The 21,389-nt window shown below is 34.4% G+C and overlaps 1 protein-coding gene across 1 annotated transcript in view; it reads right to left on the reverse strand.

Moving 5' to 3' along the window:
• The window catches only part of jakmip2 (janus kinase and microtubule interacting protein 2), a 35,577-nt gene extending 14,188 nt beyond the window's left edge, over nucleotides 1–21,389 (reverse strand). The window contains 13 exon segments of the mRNA XM_051093110.1: nucleotides 253–315; nucleotides 526–609; nucleotides 970–1,098; nucleotides 1,204–1,326; nucleotides 3,129–3,182; nucleotides 3,270–3,410; nucleotides 3,742–3,888; nucleotides 4,099–4,197; nucleotides 4,662–4,709; nucleotides 4,711–4,872; nucleotides 7,492–7,989; nucleotides 10,061–10,295; nucleotides 21,244–21,389. Of these exon segments, the coding sequence (XP_050949067.1) occupies nucleotides 253–315; nucleotides 526–609; nucleotides 970–1,098; nucleotides 1,204–1,326; nucleotides 3,129–3,182; nucleotides 3,270–3,410; nucleotides 3,742–3,888; nucleotides 4,099–4,197; nucleotides 4,662–4,709; nucleotides 4,711–4,872; nucleotides 7,492–7,989; nucleotides 10,061–10,189 (1,677 nt within the window). The 5' untranslated portion in view covers nucleotides 10,190–10,295; nucleotides 21,244–21,389.

The raw sequence follows: 21,389 nt of genomic DNA on the forward strand, positions 1-21,389 counted from the left end.
CATTTGATACAATGTATTTATTTGAACGTGTAAATTATTACATTGTATTTAAACTTACTGTATCTACAAGTACCTGGATTTATAATTACACTCTTGATCCTAAACTTGCCCCAAATAAGAAAAAGTACACAAAAGTAATGTAATGCATTACTTTCCATAAAAAGTAACTAAGTGACGTAATTAGTTACTTTTTAGGGAGTAACACAATATTGCAAAGCATTACTTAACTTTGTGAAAGCAACTTTCACTCACCTTCTCCAGCAGCTCCTGATTGCGCCTGAGGAACAGTTGCTTCTCTTCCACCCATCTGGAGTCCTGTGATGTGAGTAACAGAGCAAAAGATATGAACAGACATACCTGTGCCATACTGTGCTTTACAACCAGATACTCGGTGAATTTAGTTTGTAAGTACGGAGAAACACTCAGCATGATAAATACCACGCTAGATATTACAGTCTGAGCATGCTGAAACGTTATCACAGGTCAGTGGGTATAATATCAATAGTAGTAAAAGTAGATGTTTACCTGTCCTTTTAAAGCAAGCTCATTTTCCAGGTCTTCGATTTTAGCTTTATACCTCTGAACGTCTGCCTGGAGCTGCTCGTGAGCCTGCAGAGATAAGAGAACTATCAAATACTACAGCAGTTTCACTTCAGAAGCTTATGTTATGAACATCTGAGAGCAGAATTTCTGTAGGATATAATTTTATTATTATTTTGTTATTATTATTTCATTTTAATAACCCTGATGAGGATTTTTCTTTTAATGATGACATCAGGACAGTTGTGCCACCCCAACATTTGAATATCAAAATAAAATTTCATTCAGAAATTAAAAACATTCATATTGTTGTATGTATGAATTGCATTTAGAATTTTTTTAAAAGAGTTAATAGATCTGGGCAAAAACAATGTTTTCCATAATTCCTGTAATGTTAACAAGTAAGCACAGACAGTATCCGAGGAATACCTTAGCCTCCATTTCAGCGTCCAGCACACCTCCTTTCTGCTCCTGCAGGATGGCATAGGCTCGTTGAAGAGCCTGATATTCCCGTGTCAACTGCTTAAAGCGCAATTCAGACTCTTCAGCCGCCAGACCCTTCAAGAATAAAAAAATTCTATGAGAAATAATGAACACGAACAGCATAAAACACAGCAATCCTGTGTGAGAAATTAAGGAAATCCATAGTTTCTAAATGCTCACCTCAGCTAAATCTTCATCTGGTGTAGCCGGGGTTCGATCCATGCGCAGGGAAGCCACGGAGGAAGTTTCCGAATCCATGGACTCTTCATCATACCCATAAAATGTATCTACAACAATATGCCTCTGTGTGGGAGAAAAACAAGAACAATTCTAGGAAAAAATGTACTTTTTTATGAGATTTTGGGTAGTCCATACCCCAGACTGCTGACAGGAGAAAATATTGTTATAGTAGCAATTTTTGCATCCACAAATTTTAGAGTATCACATAAAAACACCAAGATGTGCATTAAAAATCTCAGAATACATATTAAAAACTTTTCTTTGGTAACAAAACAAGCATAAACTATCATTTTTTTACCAGATAAAATTCCTACATGCTCAAAAAAATAAAATAAAAAAATAAAAACTGGACTAATTTGCAGACTATTCTTATTTTATACTGTCAAAAATATTGTTTTAATCATTACAAAATGCCTGAGCCAAAGTGTGTCATCAGAATGACTTGGTATAATTAAGCAGTTTTTAATTAATTTTTTATATTATAGGGTACAACGGGGCTAAAGGCACACCCTAAGAAAAAATGTGCTTTCCACTGCGCCCAGTGTATGACTGCAGAAAAATATAGACGTTTGTATTGAACATTTACGGAGCAACAGATTTTGTGTGAAAATAAATCATACAAGTCGTTTATTTAGTTTGGTGGCAAGGGGGGCAAAAGGCTTACAGTATTGATACAAATACTTTATCAAAGTTTGTACTATTTTTTGCTTATTTTGATAAAAAAAAATATTTTTGGTTCAATAAACATACTGTCATTCAAATATGTTAATATAAAACATATATTTTAAAATACAGAAACAAAATCATTTTAAAAAGTAAAGATTCTGAAAGAACTGAAGTAGATCCCATAGTAATTTAATATAGATTTACATTAGTAATGTAAATCTTAGTAACAACAAATGATATTTTATTATATCATTAATAACAGTTTTAACGTTATTCAAATATGATGGTTTCATTCTAAACATGGCGACTGACACCAAACATAATATATGATATTTACCATCTGAATCTAACAATGTCATGTCAACAAATAGAAAAGTCAGCCTTCTATTAATTATCATGTTAATTATTGTGCCAACAGCAGGGGTGCTTTTTACCCCAAATACCATACTTTTACATATTCTGTCGTTATTTAAAAACTACCATTTAAACGATCTTAAACAAAACTGAAAATCAAGATCTTTGTCTAAAGATATACTGAATAATTTTAGCGATTCTCATTTGCTACTTAAATCTACAACATTTTTGAAAACATCAAATATTAGATCAAGTAAGCACAGAATTGACTTGGCGCTGCTGCCTGCCTCGTGTCAAGGATCAGACAAATTTGCACGTGTATGTTGAAAAGCAAATGTTTTGGAAAGTGCTACACCACATTTAGAGGAAAATAATATCAAAGGTGCATTTTACCATGGGACGCCTTTAGCCCTGTTGTAGTACCCTACATTTCACACTTGGAGTTAGATTAATATGCACATTGCTTTGCCTAATGAATTTTAGAGTTCATTTTCATGCATATTTGTACATACAATGTTCTGGGTACAGAAATGGCACCCATTCAGTGGAATGACTCATAATTACCTCCCAATTCCCACATCAGACACCCGAACGCAAGATAACATGACAGCGTCTGTTATTGCGTCTTTCATCTGCACGCTCTGAGACGCAAGTCATTTATTATGTAGCTATCATGTTGCTCCAGTTGCAGCGACTTACTGATATTTTGTGCCAGTCTCCCAGAAAGTGAAGATTTTGTTCTCTTGAACACAGTGGATTTGCGTTTTATGTGATATTTCAAATTTTCAACTTTGAATGAAAATATAGCTAGCTGAGAAAATCACACGCTTTAAAACAATCCTCACCTTTATAGGTCTGCTTCGTTTATGCCTCTTCTTTCTCAGGAGTTTTTCTCTATCCTGAAACATGCATAAGAAAGATACGATGGATAGGTGTTCAGTGCTCACTGCTGTGATTTCTGGCTCATGTTTTTGAGAAGTACTCACCCGTGTCAGCTCATCGATCATGCTCTGCTGCTCGAGAACCTGCAGCTTGAGGAATTCAATCTCTTGATCATCGCTGGCCTGATCCAGATCATTCAGAGACTTGAGTTTCTTCAGTGGAGGATGGGAGGTGATCTTTTCCTTCTGAATACAACAAAACATAAGAATACAACAGCATTGAAAAGACTGAATTTTCATCCAGAGCTTTCTAGATGACACGCAGTGACTGTGAATTGATAGAGCGTACATTCAAAGTTCAGTACAGCTGCCTGACCACAATAACACTGCACTATTTGCTCAAAGCATCACGTTTGTAATGAGATTAAGATAAAAGTTTAAGAGCAACACCGAGATGCCTTTCTGTGCTTCGTTAGCATTCGGTAACAAATGCATTAGATTTAATCGCACATCAAACTTGAATCACAAACCTGCACTTTAAATGTGCACAGACATTAGAAAATAATGAGGAACCCACCATCTCCAGGTTCTCCTTGGTAATGGATTTCAGTTTATCCTCCATCCTCTGAAGGGACTGGCTGAGTTCATCATTTTTCTTACTTAATAATTTGTTCTTCTCCAGTAACGGCTTGCACTGTTTCTCTGCTTCTCGAATGCGCTTCAGCTGAAAGGAGCAATTGAGGGTTAATTATTCATAACCAAAAGACATAAAAAGAGAAAGGTTTCCAAGACCACACATAAAAGAAGATGCATGCTGAGGATTTTATAGTCCTGTAAAACCAACAATAATTCCATTGTTTTTTTTATCCAGCACCGTGACACTGAGTATCCACAGAGCATCTGTGCAATCAACATCAATGACCCTGAAACATACCAGCTCATTTCTTTCATCCACTAAGATTGTATTGCGGTCCTCCAGCTTACGAATGGTGGCTTTGAGTTCACTCATGCGTTTCTGGTTTCTTCTCATGTCCTAAAACACATACAAAAGTTATATCTGTAACATTTTCCAAACTTGACACAAATGCATGTACTGTTCTCTGCATAATGAAGAAAAATGTATGCACTAATATAAAATGTTTACTGTATTAACCCATATTTACACTGAGAAACTGAGAGTTTAGAGCCTTTTCTAAAAGCTAGTAGAGTACCGTGTAAATGCATGAGTGTGAAAGAGCACTTGCACTAAGTCATTCAACTGGCCTGTATCAAATAATCTTAACTTAAAATGATGCAGTACAAGAACAGACATATTCATTTAGATAATTTGTCAATCTTTTACTTTTGCACAGAAATGTGTACTTTCAGCAGCAATATGCTGAAATCATTTTTGAGATGTCAGTTATATGTTAAAGACTGCACTACAGGCCTACAAGAATGTGTGCACCTGTGGATTTGCATGTGCATTTGTGGATTCAACAAGTCTAGTTTCTTTACCGGACTCCCACAATGCTCCGCTCCATCTCCAGCACGGCCGGGGATCTCCCCTTTTGGGGCTTCCCAGGTTGCATTCGGCCTCTTTCACCAGAAACAGCTGCTCATCGAGCGCGTCCTTCTGCAGCTGCAACTTCTGCACGAAGCCTGTCGCTGTTTCCAGCTCTTTCTCCAGTGAGAAGATCGTCCGGTCCTTTGACTTGATCTCATCCACCTGCACGGTTTAACAAAGGTCATAATGAGTTTATCCACAGGATTGGCTTTTTAACTTTTGCAATTAGTGCCTACTGTAACTATACTGCAAAAACACTCAGAATTTTAACAGTAAAAGGCTGTAATAAAAAAGATACTGTGAAACCTGTTAAATGGTTAAAGCAACTTTTTCTTTACACAGTGAAAATTGTGACAGATCGAACAGAAAATTTCATTTAATTTTTAGGACTGTCAGACTTAATTAATTAATTATGAAAAATACCGCAATTAAAATATTTTTACCTGTACGTCAAATATTATGAAGGGCAACAACTCCATGCAGTTACACCCTAAAATTCAAGATATTGGTGCAAAAATGGCCCTGTATGTGTTTTGTCTCATATTTAAATATATATATCATATATCACACAATATCACACGGGCAGCAAGAGCAATATGACACTATATGACGACATGAACACTTAAACTTAATCTGGGAGAGTCACTTCATGTTAATTTTACTGATTCATTAGCTATAAACTAGCATCATATCATACTGTATACAAAGAGAAACTAAACGGCAACCCGTCAAAATAAAAGTACAGTTTAACGTTACAGAAATACATGTCTTGTATGACTTTTGTACAGTCAAATGTAGGTCTTTATATATTCCTATTTCTGCCAAATTTAAATGAAACAATTAAATGATAAAAATAAATATTACTACAAGACTAACCACTTGATTGTAGAAAAAAAATACTACAATTATTATTAAAACTTTTTAAATTGAATATTCACACAATTTTTCTGTTTTTACAGTAAACCTCTGTTTGTTTGGCAAAAAATAAAAGGGTTTAATTTTCATTTGATTAAATAAAATGTTTAATGCCTTCATTTGATTATCAGAAAAATTAAAACACACAAGAATTTCTGGGAAAAAAGAAAAAGATTGTATTGTTTAAATTGTTGAAGTTGAGAATTTTGGGACTTCTTTTTTCACTGAAATAAATGTTTTCGTTATTACACAGAGAGTCCAGTACAGAATAAAGAGTACCACTGGGTACTTTCTGTAAATTCTGTCATCATTTACTCATGAAAGAAGGTATTTTAAAGACTGTTTTGGTTACGAATGACTTTCATCGTATGAACAAAAATTACTGAGATGTTTCTCAGAGGATCTTCTTTTATGTTGCACAGTTGTAGCCTAAATGTTTACGTGTAATACATTTTATGTTGAATCAAATAAAATATTTCTTTCTAAAGCTACAGTTTGTAATGTCTACTTAATACTTTATCATTTAACACAAATATAGCTTTAAACAATCTTTTGTGGGTATTTTCACAGTCAAATTTATTTTGCAATTAATTAGATCAATGAATCGAAACATCATGTAATTAGTCATTTTATATTAAGATCCTGTTAGATGTACAGTTTTTGCAAGTGAAAAAGAAGAATCATCTTATAATTTGCAGTGGAAAACCATGAATTGACATTTGAAGCAACTGTTTCTTTTTAATTGTTTTTTTTTTTATTATTATTATTTTTTATCAGCTATGTACGTAAGGGTTTTATGTTATGTCTTATGCTCTTAAATTAAGATTACTGCATTATTTTAGTGTCATGTCATGTGTGTCATCATCATGTAGTTTTCTCTTGCCAACTTTGTTTTTAAAGAAACAGTTCACCTAAAAATGAAAATTTCACTCTCAGATCCTCTAATATGTAAATGAGTTTGTTTTTTCATGGTATCAGATTTGTAAAAATGTGTCATTCCATCACTTGCTCTCCAATGGATCCTCTGCAGTGAATGGGTGTCATCAGAATAAATGTCCAAACAGCTGATAAAAACATTGCAATAATCCACAAGTAATCCACACCACTCCAGTCCATCAGTTGACATCTTGACAAGACAAAAGCTGAAACAAATCCATCATGAAGACATTTTTAACTTCTTTTTAAGTTCAAACTGCTGCTTCCGGCTAAAATTTGACTCCATAATCCATAATAACACTTCCTCCATTAAAAAAAGTGGTTTGTTTTGAATCAGGAAAGAAATCTGCACAGATCAAGCACTGTTTACAAGCTAAAACAGTCCAAAACAGCTCTGAACAAGTATGTGGCTGGATTTCTATGCGAGAGACAACAGGAGATGGACTTTTTCACTGGAGGAAGCGTCATTATGGATTATGGGCTTGTATTTTAGTTAAAAATGTCTTGATGATGGATTTGTTTCAGCTTTTGTCTTCTCAAGATGTGAACTGATGGACTGGAGTGGTGTGAATTACTTGTGGATTATTGTGATGTTTTTATCTGCTGTTTGGACTCTCGTTCTGACGGCACCCATTCACTGCAGAGGATCCACTTCAAGTTCCAGTGAAGAAACAAACTTATCTACATCTGAGTACATTTTTTGCAAATATAAATTTTTGGTTGTCAGTATAAAGGTAAAACAGATTTTAGTTAACGAAATATGTTTTCAGCCATAAATTTCACAGTTTTTCATTGTACATCATTATACGAGCAATAAACAGGGAGATGTATATAATACCTATAATGCTTGTATCTCTCAGAAGTATGCAATATAAAATCTTCCATGTTTGATTAATGGATTTCTTCCCTAAGAATAAAACCCTGGCTTACCAATCGACGAATATCTCGCTCGCAGTCCCACTTGATCTTGGAGATCTGCTCCTGGTGCGCTTGATGTTCAGTGCGCAGGTCACCTGCCTTCATCTTGTCGGCTATAATCATAGTATTCAGCGCTTCATCCGTCTGCCGTTTGGAGGATTTCAGCTCCGCTATTTCTTGCAGCAGCTTTACTCGCTCCTGGTCAAAGAAGCGGCGGGCTTCCTCTCGAGCTTCCAGCGTCAGCGCGGTACGTACTTTCTCCCCGCTGCCGTCGCGCAGCGCACTGAGCGCAGTCCGCAAACGCTGGATCTCGCCTTCTTTAATCTTAGCGGTGCGGGCTAGCTCCTGCTCGTGCTGTCGCGTTAGCGATTCCCGCAGAGTTGCGAGTTCCTTTAACTTCTCTTCGTGCCATCGGGCCCGTTGCTCCGTCAGCGTCACCGTATGCCGATGCTGCTCCTGTTCGCGAATGCGCTTGCCTTCCTGCACCTTTTCTCGCTCCAACTTGGTCACCTGCAGAAATGAGTTCATGAATGAGTTACTTAAGTCCTAGGGCTTGTGGTAATATTGCATTTATCCAATATCTCTTCTAGGTGGACAAGAAATGTACAGCAGGGTTAACAATTTAGTTTTTTTCTCTGTAAATCAGTAACTAAAATGGCTCATTTCTTATACCAGAGTTACCCAGACTTTTTATTTGTAGGCCCAAAAATCAAACTTAATGGAGGGCTGTGGTCTAAAAGTCACATTATATTATATGTTGCATTATATACAACCCTCTCTCTCCTTCGGCTTGCTCCCTTTATGAGGGGTCGCCACAGCGGAGTGATCAGCACAGCTGATTTGGCACGTTTTACGCCGGATGCCCTTCCTGCGCATTATATACAACTATAATAAAAAAAAATATATAAATTATATGCAAAAATAATAAAATGTATTAAATTGTAAAATATTTTAAATAATTAAACAAAAATATAAATAATAAAATTAAATTAATAAAATAATAAATTAAAATTAAAATGTATTATTTTTTTTTTTTTAAAGAAAGTTTTAAAGAAGTCTTTTCTGCTTACCAAGGCTATATTTATTGGATTAAAAAAACAGTAAAAACAGTAATAATGTGAAATATTATTACAATTTAAAATAACTGTTTGTTTATGTGAATATATAGCAAAATGTAATTTATTCATGTGATCAAAGCTGAATTTTCAGCATCATTATTCCAGTCTTCAGTGTCACATTCTAATATGCTAATATGCATAATATATATATTTTTTAAATCTGTTTATTCTCATTTATTCAAAACAAAAAATCAATTCTAACAATATATCTTATTTTATCAATTTAACACATCCTTGCCAAATAAAGGTATTAATTAAAAAAAATTACTGACCCTAAACTTTTAAACAGTACTGTATATTGTAAGAAAACATTTCTATTTTGAATAAATGCTGTTCTTTTTCATCCTGGAAGAAGTATCACAGGCTCCAAAAAATACACTGCCCTTCAAAAGTTTGGAAACACCCCTGGCAAAGTGTGGTTTTGGACGACATCAGCATAAATCCTTATCCTTTTTTGGTGCAAATACATTAAATTAAGTTGACATTATCCTTGAAGACCAGCAATAATAATTTTCACTTTATTACATAATAACGGCAATATAATATAGCCAGCTGTGATGCCTGGTTACTGGTTTAAACTTGGCCCAGGTTTTTCAAAGATGTTTGGGTCAGCACACCTTAATAGCTTCAACAATTGATTGATAATCAAGTTTAGAATAAATGAATTTAGGCCCAGATTATGCAGAGCTGTAATAGCTGCTAATGCTGGATATTCAAATCGAAAATTTACGTTTTTCTATGTATAAACTGTTCATGTAATAAAATATATTTTCGTAGTTTGTGTTGTCCCTTATCAGTGCAAAATGATCACAAATTATAAAGGATTCATGCCAATATTGTCCAAAACCCCACTTTTCTAGAGCGTTTCCTAACGTTTGGAGTGCAGTGTATATATTCCAACACTGATAATAAATCAGCATATGAGAATGATTTCTGAAGGACTGGAGTAATGATGCTGAAAATTCAGCTTTACATCACAGAAATAAATATATTTTATTAACATAGAAAACCGTTATTTTAAATTGCAAAAAACAAATTACAATATTACTGCTTTTTTGTATTTTTAATCAAATGCATTATAATGCAAATACACTATATATAATCAAATGCATTTTTTAAAATAAAAAGACACTAAAAACTTACTGATCCCAAACTTTTGAATGGCTGTGTGTGTGTGTATGTGTGTGTGATATGGTATAACACGCCATTTCAAAGGTCATCTTTTGCCTGCGGGCCTTGGTTTGGGCATCTCTGTCTTAAAATGTTTTTGAAATGGACTGTGAGATGGAGCTTCTGATTTTTTGTGAGTGAACACAATCTAAACTGTGCGCTGCTTAAAAATGTCAGAAATGTTCAGCAAAGGTTATGCAGGTTGTAAAGGAGCTACAGTTTAATTCAGGAGAGTTTGTTTTCTTCTTTCCTTTTAGAAACACCAGGTAAATTTGTACATGCCGTTTGCCCACCTTGCATTTTTCTTGATGCAGTTCAATTTGAATGTCGGTTAATTTAGACCTGAGATCTTCATTGGCTGCCTGTAAGGCAGAGATGAGCGCTTCAGGCTTCTCGCCCTTGGCGCGGCCTTTCTTTGCCATTGGGTCAGATGTAGGGGTTCCTCAAACGCTCTTAGTATCCATCACTTCAAGTTACACTGACGTTCCCAGTTCCGTCTTTTCCTCATTATCCTTGTAGTCAGAAAACCTGTGAAACACACATTTCCATTACTATTTGCAGTAAGGGCAGACAAAATCACTATGCACGTTTGTAAAATTAAATTGTCGTACAGTAACTTCAGCCACTTCTTTTTGTTAGAATCAACACATTTCGCCTTTATGGAGGAAGCTTTATGGATGGATTGTCTTGTCCCGGGCCCACAGCTTCAATCATAAGATAAGAAAACCCATAATAAAAATGTGAATTATATTTAATTATGACTGATAATAGGAATTATTATTACATGTTCATTTTTATTGCACGTCCTTTCAAAGTCAGCTGTGACTTTCTCAAATAACGCAAAATCGTGTCAGATCTGTAGTGTTCAAGACATTTAAGAGGAGATTTGACATTTTAGTAACACTTTATTTTAGGGACATGCTAGTAACTTGTTAATCATTATAACAACATGCTAGTTACATGTTAAGTAACGTGCTAACAACATACTATCTATCTGTCTAATCTTTAAAACTACTTTAAACTTCAGACTTCTTCAAACTGTAAACCTTCATACTTTTTTAAAAAACTTTTTAAACATCCTGTTTTAGCTTTCTTAAGCCATCTTCAAAGTTTGTCTTGATTAACTTTTTTTATCTAATTGCTTATTAGCATGCATATTACTAGCACATTAGCTGTTTATTAGTACCTATAAAGCACATATTAATGCCCAAGGAGCTGTTCACACAGAATGCGTCTTTGCATCTAAAAACGTGAGACGCAGAACGCAGAGGCTTTTTTTTTTTTTTTTTTTTTTTGAGTGCCATGTTGCTATAAAAGCTTGCTATGCTTGCCCCGCCTCCGGGCTCTTCTGATTGGTCCACTGTTTTGGAACTGACATTGATGAGCAGCACTGCATGTAAAAGCTGACATTCTTTTAACTTGACACAGTGTTTTAAAAATGCGGCGCTCATGTGCGAGACGATGCAAAAGATGTGAGATTGCAAGTGAAATGTTCAAACACGTCCATCTAGTGCATTTACATAGAGAAACAACAGAAAAGTTGTTACACTGGAATAGAAAAACACATTTTGTGTGAAGAGCCCCTTATTCTACATGACCGTATTTTAGATCTGCTGATCCTAAACTTATTTAACCTTAACAACTATCTTACTAACTATTAATAAACAGCAAATTAAGAGTTTATTGAGGAAAAAGTCATATTTAATGTTACACTACCAGTCACAAGATTTTTAATGTTTTTTTTAAGACGTCTCTTCTGCTCATCAAGCCTGCATTTATTTGATCCAAAGTACAGCAAAAGCAGTAATATTATGAAATATTTTTACTATTTAAAACAACTGTTTTCTATTTGAATATATATTAAGATATAATTTATTCCTGTGATCAAAGCTGAATTTTCAGTATCATTACTCCAGTCTTCAGTGTCACATGATCCTTCAGAAATCATTCTAATATACTGATTTGCTGCTCAACAAACATTTATTATTATTATGTTTACATTTATTATTATCAAATGATTCTTTGATAAATAGAAAGTTCAGAAGAAGAGCATTTATCTGAAACAGAAATCTTTTGTAACATTATAATTGTCTTTATCATTACTTTTGATCAATCCTTGCTAAAGAAAAGTATTCATTTCTATAATTTCTTTCCATATATATATATATATATCTTAATTTATCAGTTTAACACATCCTTGCCAAATAATGGTATTAATTTCTTTTTAAAAAAAAAGAAAGAAAGAAAAAAATTTACTGACCCTAAACTTTTAAACAGTACTGTATATTGTAAGAAAAGATTTCTATTTTGAATAAATGCTGTTCTTTTTAATCCTGGAAGAAGTATCACAGGCTCCAAAAAATACACTGCCCTCCAAAAGTTTGGAAACACCCCTGGCAAAGTGTGGTTTTGGACGATATCAGCATAAATCCTTACCATTTGCTGGTGCGAATACATTAAAATAAGTTGACATTATCATTGAAGAGCAGAAATAATAATTTTCAGTTTGATGACATAATAATGGCAATATATACATGTCAAAGTCAGACATGCCCCTTTGTCAGCTGTGATGTCTGGTTACTGGTTTAAACTTGGCCCAGGTTTGTAAAAGATGTTTGGGTCAGCACACCTTAATAGCTTCAACAATTGATTGCCAATTAAGTTTAGAATACAATCAATTTAAACCCAGATTATGCAGAGCTGTAATAGCTGCTAATGCTGGATATTTTGATGTTTTTGATTTTTTTTCTATGTATAAACTGTTTATGTAATAAAATATGTTTTCATAGTTTGTGTTGTCCCTTATCAGTGCAAAATTATCACAAATTAAAAAGGATTCATGCCAATATTGTCCAAAACCCCACTTTTCTAGGGCGTTTCCAAATTTTTGGAGGGCAGTGTATACATATTGTTTGTTAAGCAGCAAATCAGAATATTAGAATGATTTCTGAAGGATCATGTGACACTGAAGACTGGAGTAATGATGCTGAAATTCAGCTTTGATCACAGGAATTAATTACATTTTAAAATGTATTCAAATAGAAAGCAGTTATTTTTTAAATAGTAAAAATATTTCACAATATTACTGCTTTTTTGGATCAAATTAATGCAGGTTTGGTGAGCAGAAAATAATTCTTTAAAAAAAACATTAAAGATCTTACTGTTCAAAAGACTGGTAGTGTATTCAATAATGAGAATTAGAAAGAAAATTTCTTTAGTTGCACTGTCATTTTTGAGGAAATTACATTGTAAATAAAATGCCAAAAATCCTTTGTTTTATTAACATATAATTTGATATGGTGCAGAACAAAAGACAAAAATGAGCATAATTCGCTTGTGACACATATCAGTGCACTGCATTGTCAGCACAAGTACAAGAACAAGGAAACGTGTGTTTTATAGCTTTTTCATAGCAAAAATACCTGAATACAATTTTTATTGGCCCAGTATTTAATTATTAAGTATGACAGATTAACAATCAACTTACACCAGCTACAGAAGCTACTGACAGCACAGGCAAGAGTTGCCTTGACAACACGTGCGGCAAACGCTCACCCACACACACATGCTGTGTCACACGAGCACTCAGATACTAAATCTGGGCTGCTGACTGTACTAAACTACAGGGATGTTGCTAGAGTTTAACCACGCTTCAACAGTCTTCTACAGTCAGACATATAAACTCAAGAAGGCCTTCATTACATAAACAGACTACAGAGAGGCATTATGATGATTAAGAGATCGTGAATGATTATGATGATGATGAGGCATAACGGTGATTAGGAGATTGTCAATGAAGAATGCAATGCTCGTCTCTCCAGATTCAATGTCTGGAGCTCATCTAAGAGCTGTCAATACAACACAGTAGTCGCATGAAACTACTCAAATAAGGCACAATTATCAGGGCAAAAAAAAGATGCGCTGCTGCTACAAGACAGCATGAAGCATTTGACAGAGCAAAGTCAAATTAATCACTTGCTGAAATGCATGAGCCTTCCCAGATGTAGATGAGTTTGGAGAAATGTATCATTCTATGATGACCTTACCAGTGGATCCTCTGTAGTGAATGGGTGCCGTCAGAATGAGAGTCCAAACAGCTGATAAAAATATCACAATAATCCACAAATAATCCACACCACTCCAGTCCATCAGTTAACATCTTGACAAGACAAAAGCTGCATGTTTGTAAAATAAGGCTTCCTCCTGTGAAAAAAGTCTATCTACTATTGTCTCCCACATCACAATCCACCCACAAATTTGTTTAGCTTTTAAATGGTGCTTGATCTGTGCAGATTTCTCTCCTGATTCAGACCAGACCACCTTTTCATCTTCATGGATTATTGTTTCTATCAGTTGTTTAGACTCTCATTCTGACGGCACCCATTCACTATTCACTATATCGCATATCAACATTTGCCTGACAAAAACAGCAACTATACTTCTGGTACTGTGACATATTGTTTTAGATACTTCATTGCATATTATTTACAATTAAATGAAAATGTAATTTACATTTAAATTAAATGCAATTATATGAAACTTTAATATGCTTTTTCTGACCCACCTAAGCAAACATATAACAAAGTATATCTTTATGTGTAATTTCATAATTTTGTCTGTGCAGGTCTGGCAGTCTTTTTAACAGACAAGAAATATCTGTCTTTGACGAAGGGTAGTTCAATATACAGGGTTCCTACCCATTTTCCATTTCAAAATTCCATACTTTTCCAGACTTAGATTTCCAAACCAGTAGATTTTCAAACCACATTTAGCATAAATCAGCTTTAGATTTGGAATACACTTCAGTCATCTGTAAATATTTTTATTTTCTCAGGGGTTTTTTTCATGACAACATAGAGAGTTCCTAATTTTTTTTTTTTTTTTTTTTTTTTTTTTAAATACAGACTATTACAAGCACACAAGAAACATTTCTGTGCCTTCGAGAAACTATTCACATGCACATGGGAATTTTTTGCATGCTTACTCATAACAGTTTCTAGTTTTATTTAACCTATTATATCTAATACCAAGGCCTAATGTCCAATTTAACACATCCTCTGTGGCGGTGCAGAAACCATAACAAAATAAACTCAAGTTCAAGTAGGGCTGCACAATTAATCGAATTTCTAATCGTGATTACAATTACAGATGCCACAATTACGTAAGCGTTCAAACACACAATTACAAAAAAAAAAAAAAAAAAATTTACTTACATTATTCTGCTTTCTTAAGATGTGTGGATGGGTGTGTGTGAGAGAGTGTGTGTATTTTTCCTACAGGTTATCTTAAGAAGAAACTATTATAAAAAATGTGGCATGTAGTTGCTTCAAACAATGGTATAAAGCAATTCAAAACATCACTCAATGTAAATTGTGATAATCATAATTAATAATCGCAATTACAATTTCAAGGGAATAATTGACAATTATGTTCAGGGGTCTATCAAAAAGACTGGTACTGTAAAAAAAAAAAAAGTGTTTAAAATGTGGCTTTTATTAGGGCAGTATACCATATTTCAAGGCCTTAGATCTCTTTAATGCATACTTTGTGGAGGCCAAGAAACCACACTGCGAAATGGGCTGATGGCACAATAGGCAGCTCAGTGTGCATCGTCCTATGTGCTAAGTTTAATGGTTTCTTGTGTGTAAATAAAAGTCCGTATATTTTTTTATTTTGCAAAGGTGCTTGAGGCTATGTAATATGGTGCTAAGAATATTGTGAGAAGAAACCCAAAATGCTTATAACCTGCATTTTGCATAATCAAAAAGTGCATATTTGACAATCACTAAAGAATCACTAAACAGCTGCCATGAAATCTCACTTTTTGTATAATTTATTTTCATTAAATTCTTAATTTTCTATAATTAAAAAAACAAAATAGGGGCAAATATCTGGAAACACAAATATACTCTGCTTTCTTTTTTCCATACTTTTCCAGACCTGGAAAATACTCGGATTCCATACTTTTACATACATTTCCAAACCCCGTAGTAACCCTGAATATAAAGGACTAAAATACACTACATAGCAGGCAAATCATACATACGTTTTTTGTAAAGTTCTTTTATTTCCAGACAGACAAGCAAAATAAATTGGCTGGAGTTGCAGTGCAGCGCATCCAAAATAGAAATGCTGCCAAAATGGCCTTAGTAGACAATGCCAGCGCAGACAGCGCCATTGATTATCACGGATCTAAAATGGATCTCTAGCCATTTTCCATAAGAACAAAGTACTAAAACGATCAATGTGCACAGTGAGACGGGCACAGACTGGGACAGACATGTTCAAGAATTTTTCTCAGTGTTTAAATTACATCAATTAAAAAAGAAATATTTAAAATACATGTTAAAATAATTACGTTTAATTATATATATATATATATATTTTTTTTTTTCTCCACTGTGAATACATCAAAAATGTTAATATAATTTCCAGTACTATATTTCAAACGAAGGGTTACGCTTACAGAAACTGTCCTGTTTTAGCACTTGCTGTAATGTCATACTGTATATTTGCATACTATCTAGTTTGCAGAGGATGATAATCTTGGTTATGTAATTTGTACCAGTTAATCTTTCTTCCCGCCAGAATCTCTGATTTAACCGCTTTAGATGTCGGGCAGATATTTTGATTAAACTGCATGCTCGACAGCAAAATCCATTCGATTACTGATGCGCTTTTCCTCCAGAGAAGCTCAGTTCATTCCAAAACGGTAAATCTATGAACATCTTTCTCCATGTCCTCATCAAAATAAATACACCAGTTTCATTCCATGCAACAATCCACTCTGGACATCAGATTTGAATGAGGTATATTTACCAAATTCTGCTTTTAGCACACATGAATTACAGACAAAAATCTACTATTCAGAAAGGCAGTTCAGGACTAAATGAGTGTGAGTACAGCAGCATCTCGATGCCATACTGTACCGCACTATAAAACCACTATCACTAATACCATATTAACCCAGAAACGAGTGAAATCACAAAAGCGCACACTGTAGCCACTGGGTGCTAAGTTCAAAAAATATATTTGTGTGTGGCAATAATCTGATTTCTCCTCTCCATCTGTCTGCAGACATAGCAAATTAGCCGCTGCCGCAGGTCATCCGGTCAGATTCAGCTCTCTATCACAGACCTCTGCAATCATAAATCCCTCTAAACGGTTCTGTGCAAGAGTTTAGGTGTGCTAAGTATAGGACATGCACCCTTTCACACTGAATATTTCCAGCGGGGAACACCTTTTTTTGTCATCTAGAAGCTTTGCATTCATTTACAGTAAAACCTGCTAACACATCCAACACATCAGCGGCACTAATTACCATGGATGCATAAAAATACATTAGGTGCTGTATGTATTTTGTGAATATTCACACTGCCACTTCAGTTCAGATCCAAACCAAATCATAACTAAACATGCAATTTCTCCATGTGCTTAAAATTTTTCAGACTCCCAAATTAACCATGTTTTTTTTTTTTATTAAAAGTGAGGTAACTATGTTTTGTTATGTTTTGACAGATTACCATTTCGATAACTGTGGTACCATGGTTAAACCAAAGCTGCACGATGACAAAAATCATAATTACTCCCTTGAAATTGTAATTGCGATTATTAATTACAATTATCACAATTAACATTGAATGATGTATTGAATAGCTTTATACCATTGTTTAAACCAACTGCATGTCACATTTTTATATATTGTTTCTTCTTTAAATATAAAAAAGTAAAAAATTTTAAATTGATACAATGAGGAAAACAAAAAAACTTAAGACAAACTTAAGAAAAAATACACACTCCCCTATCACACACACACACATCTTAAGAAAGCAGAATAATGTAAGTGATTTTTTTTTTTTTTTTTATAATTGTGCCCTTGAACAATTACATAATTGTGGCATCTGTAAACCCTAGATTAAACTATGGTTAGTGTAGCCAAACCATGGTTAATCTGTGGTTACTATGATTTAACTATGATAACCGTGCTTTTTTTTTTTTTATTTGTAGTAAAGCCATCGTTAATTTTTGTAAGGGCCAAGAATGAGACTTTCAATTCATTGTCAAGTGTCGTGAGTCATATGAGTTTCTATATGGTGTTTTTGCTTTAAATTTACAAGGTGCCATTTATTTTTTTACTTTTTTTTTTATGCATACTACATTAGCAAGACAGCTGCCTATTTCAGCTCAACTATGCACATTAACACTGTCTTGATTTCAATACTTTGGTGAAGTCCTATTCTGACTATAAAAATGTTTTCTTTATTTTTAAAATGATTTAAAAACGTTTTGCATATTTAAAACAATATTTAAATATCTTTCAAATATTTAAAACTGCAGCTTCCTTATAGTTTTGGCAATGTAGATCTAGTCTTCTCTTTTCAATTTCCTTGGTAAATGTGTTTATGGGGCACTTTCAAATTAGCAACAAAATATCTTGACAGATTTGCAGAAAAATAAATAAACAAACACGTTTGCGATTTCTCAAATACAGTGCTTTGAAAACGTCTTTACATTGAATCTCGTAGCTTGTTGGAAATTTTTAACATTGAATGGGGTCTGATTTTATTGTGAACAGAGGCAATATATACAATACAAATTTTGTTGTTTTTATTTGTTTCATTGATTTTTTCATTTTTTTTTGTAAAGATTTTGTACTGTAAAGTTTGTAAAATCCCTGTAAAATCCCAAATACAAGCATGTGTAAATGTAAAAGTGATGCTCACCTTAGTAAATGCCACTTATAAATGTGCACGTGACAAATCAATAGACTGAAATGTAGTAATGTGAGCTAAACAAGCAAGTGATTAATTGTGCATCACTACATACAGTAGGTAAGAAAAATGCCTAATGTAAGTCCACTAATAAAATATATGATTAAAGTGCTAAACTGGCTGCACTCTGAAACATGAAACGTTGCCCAATTTATGGAATAATGAAAGGCATCTAATTACCGGAAGAGCTGCAGATTCTTGGAGGGACTGGGATGTTAATGGGACGTTACAGTCAGTTTCCCTTCCAGCTGCGCTGGCCCATTTACTGCTATAGCATGAGGCAGAAGCACAAACACACTGGCATCATGACCCACTTTTACATCCACTGACACCAAACTCCAGACACCACAAACACAGCAACAGACAGTTTACAAGCCATGGCTCAGTTTAACCCCTGCAATAGGGGAAAAAAAAACCTAAAACGCCTGTTTCCGGGAAGCTCGAAATAGACGCCAGTGCAATAATGCAATAAATCCAGTTTCAAAGGGTTTCTCTTTGGCGCCACAACTAACAGTCATGAAATTCAGTTCAATTTGAAATGCAAACTCCAAAGTCCATTGATCAATAATCTGCAATATCAATTCACACTGTTTTCAGGAAAAGTCTGTGTTTTTAAAAAAAAATATATAGCACTTATTCGAAAAGCCTGTTGTGCTCCATCACCCCTCAAGATATTTCCATTCAATTTCATGGAGATTAAATACATAAAACGCTTGTTTCTCCAGTTAGCAGACTCGTGTGTCATTTCCTTCCTGTTAAATAGATTTCTGGGATAATGCCTCTATTTGGAAGAGAAAAATAATCTTGGTTATGTCATATGTACCAACAACAAAATCTACTAATCCAAAATCAGGCAACACTCTAAACTTCAAACGGTTGGGCTTTCAGACTTTAAATTTAAGAGATATGTTCAAATTCATAATATGTACAATTAATAAACAATTATTTCAATATGTTTAAGTAGTTTATTATATAGGAAAGCTACCATATTAACAAAATGCTACTATTTTACAGTATAAAAGCAAAAACTGTAACATGTAGAACACACTGATTATTTGCTAATTGATTCATTGCTAATTTATCATATAATGAACATATTGAAGACTAACACATGACTGGTTAAGAGTAAAAATATAGAGTAAATATAGAGTTTCTGTAGAGTATAGAATATATAGAGTACCTAGAGAAAAAGTTATGTCCAATAATGTGTTTTTTTTTTTTTTTAAAGAACAATAACACTTTTATATAAATGATCATATAATGAGCCACTGTACTGCTTTTTCATTTATGACATTTTCTGAAGGATTCCCTGCATCGAATACTCATATTTGGGTCCTTTGTTAAAAATGCGTAGGGATTCCTAATACAATTTTCATCATTTGGAACCAATCCTAAATGTTCTCTAATGGAATTGCCTTTTTGGATTTCAGCTCAAAATAAAAAGCAGACCCTTACGAACACATTCGCAATAGGACTTTCCTGATTCCCAAAAAGAAAAAATGCCCCTTTAAGACATCAGATGTGACCCTGGATCACAAAACCAGTCGTAAGTATCACGGGTATATTTGTAGCAATAGCCAAAAAATACATTGTATGGGTCAAAATGTATGCTAAAAATCATTATGGGAAGATCATGTTCCATGAAGATCCTTTGTAAATTTCCCACCGTAAATATATCCAAACTTAATTTTTGATTAGTGCATTGCTAAGAGCTTCATCTGGACAACTTTAAAGGTGATTTTTTCAGTATTTTGATTTTTTTGCACCCTCAGATTCTAGATTTTCAAATAGTTCGCCAAATAATGTCCTATCCTAACAAACCATACATCAGTGGAAAGCTTATTTATCCTGCTTTCAGAAAAGCATAAATCTTAAAACATCATTTTTTTCGAATCTGAAATTGATCCTTATGACTGGTTTTGTGGTCCAGTCACAAATGTACTTTTTAAGAAAATCTTATACATCTTCCCAAAGAGATTTTCTTTAAACGTCCAGAATTGGACATTTTATAACCACACATGTAATTATGCAATGTCGAACAGGACTCTGTTTTGAATCTAAGTTTCATTTCATCCATGTTATTTGACTTGAATTGAATCCGATAACGAATCCTGTGTATAGGAATCCTGTCCACAATCCTGCAGGATTTTTAAGTAGGGATGAATATATATAATACAAAGCTCCTTTCTCAAGGGATCTTTAAATATTTGAAATATCAACATGCTATTTGTCCTGTCTTTTCTGTAGTAGACATACAATCAAAGGATACAGATCTGAGGTAGCAGAGGTCATGTGACAGTCTGCCTCAGGCCTTCGACAAATGATTGTTCTGCGCTGAGATCTGGATGCTATTAAGTGTGAGTAGCCTTATGTATGTGAGTGTATAATGTGTGATGTACCGCATCAGTGTCTCCTCTCGGCCTGCAGGGCTGAATCACACGCGTCCTGATGCGCAGGCCGAGCTCGCCCATTCCCATTCACACATCCTTACAAAAATACCACATCGCACGAGAACCGAATCATAAACACCGAGTGCTGCACGCTTCCTAGGCGTACGCTAAATTCAGCCTAATTTCATTTGTGTAAGCCTTGCTGTACTGCTGTCAGTCTGTCCGGTGTCTCTCTGAAGCGCATCTCAGCGACGGCGCGCACGTACAGTTAAAACAGCAGCGGCTCAAATACGCCCGGAATAAAGCTTTGCTTACCTAAAAAACAATCCGCCACGATGTGCCACGGTCCCCAAACCTCAGATCCGCAATCATGGTCCTACATATTTCTCAGCGCGACCTCTCAGCATCAGCAGCCGTACAATAAAACGACAAGCTCCGATGATGCTGCGTAACACCGCCCT

This window comes from Labeo rohita, chromosome 21, assembly GCF_022985175.1.
Source record: "Labeo rohita strain BAU-BD-2019 chromosome 21, IGBB_LRoh.1.0, whole genome shotgun sequence".
NCBI lineage: Eukaryota > Metazoa > Chordata > Actinopteri > Cypriniformes > Cyprinidae > Labeo > Labeo rohita.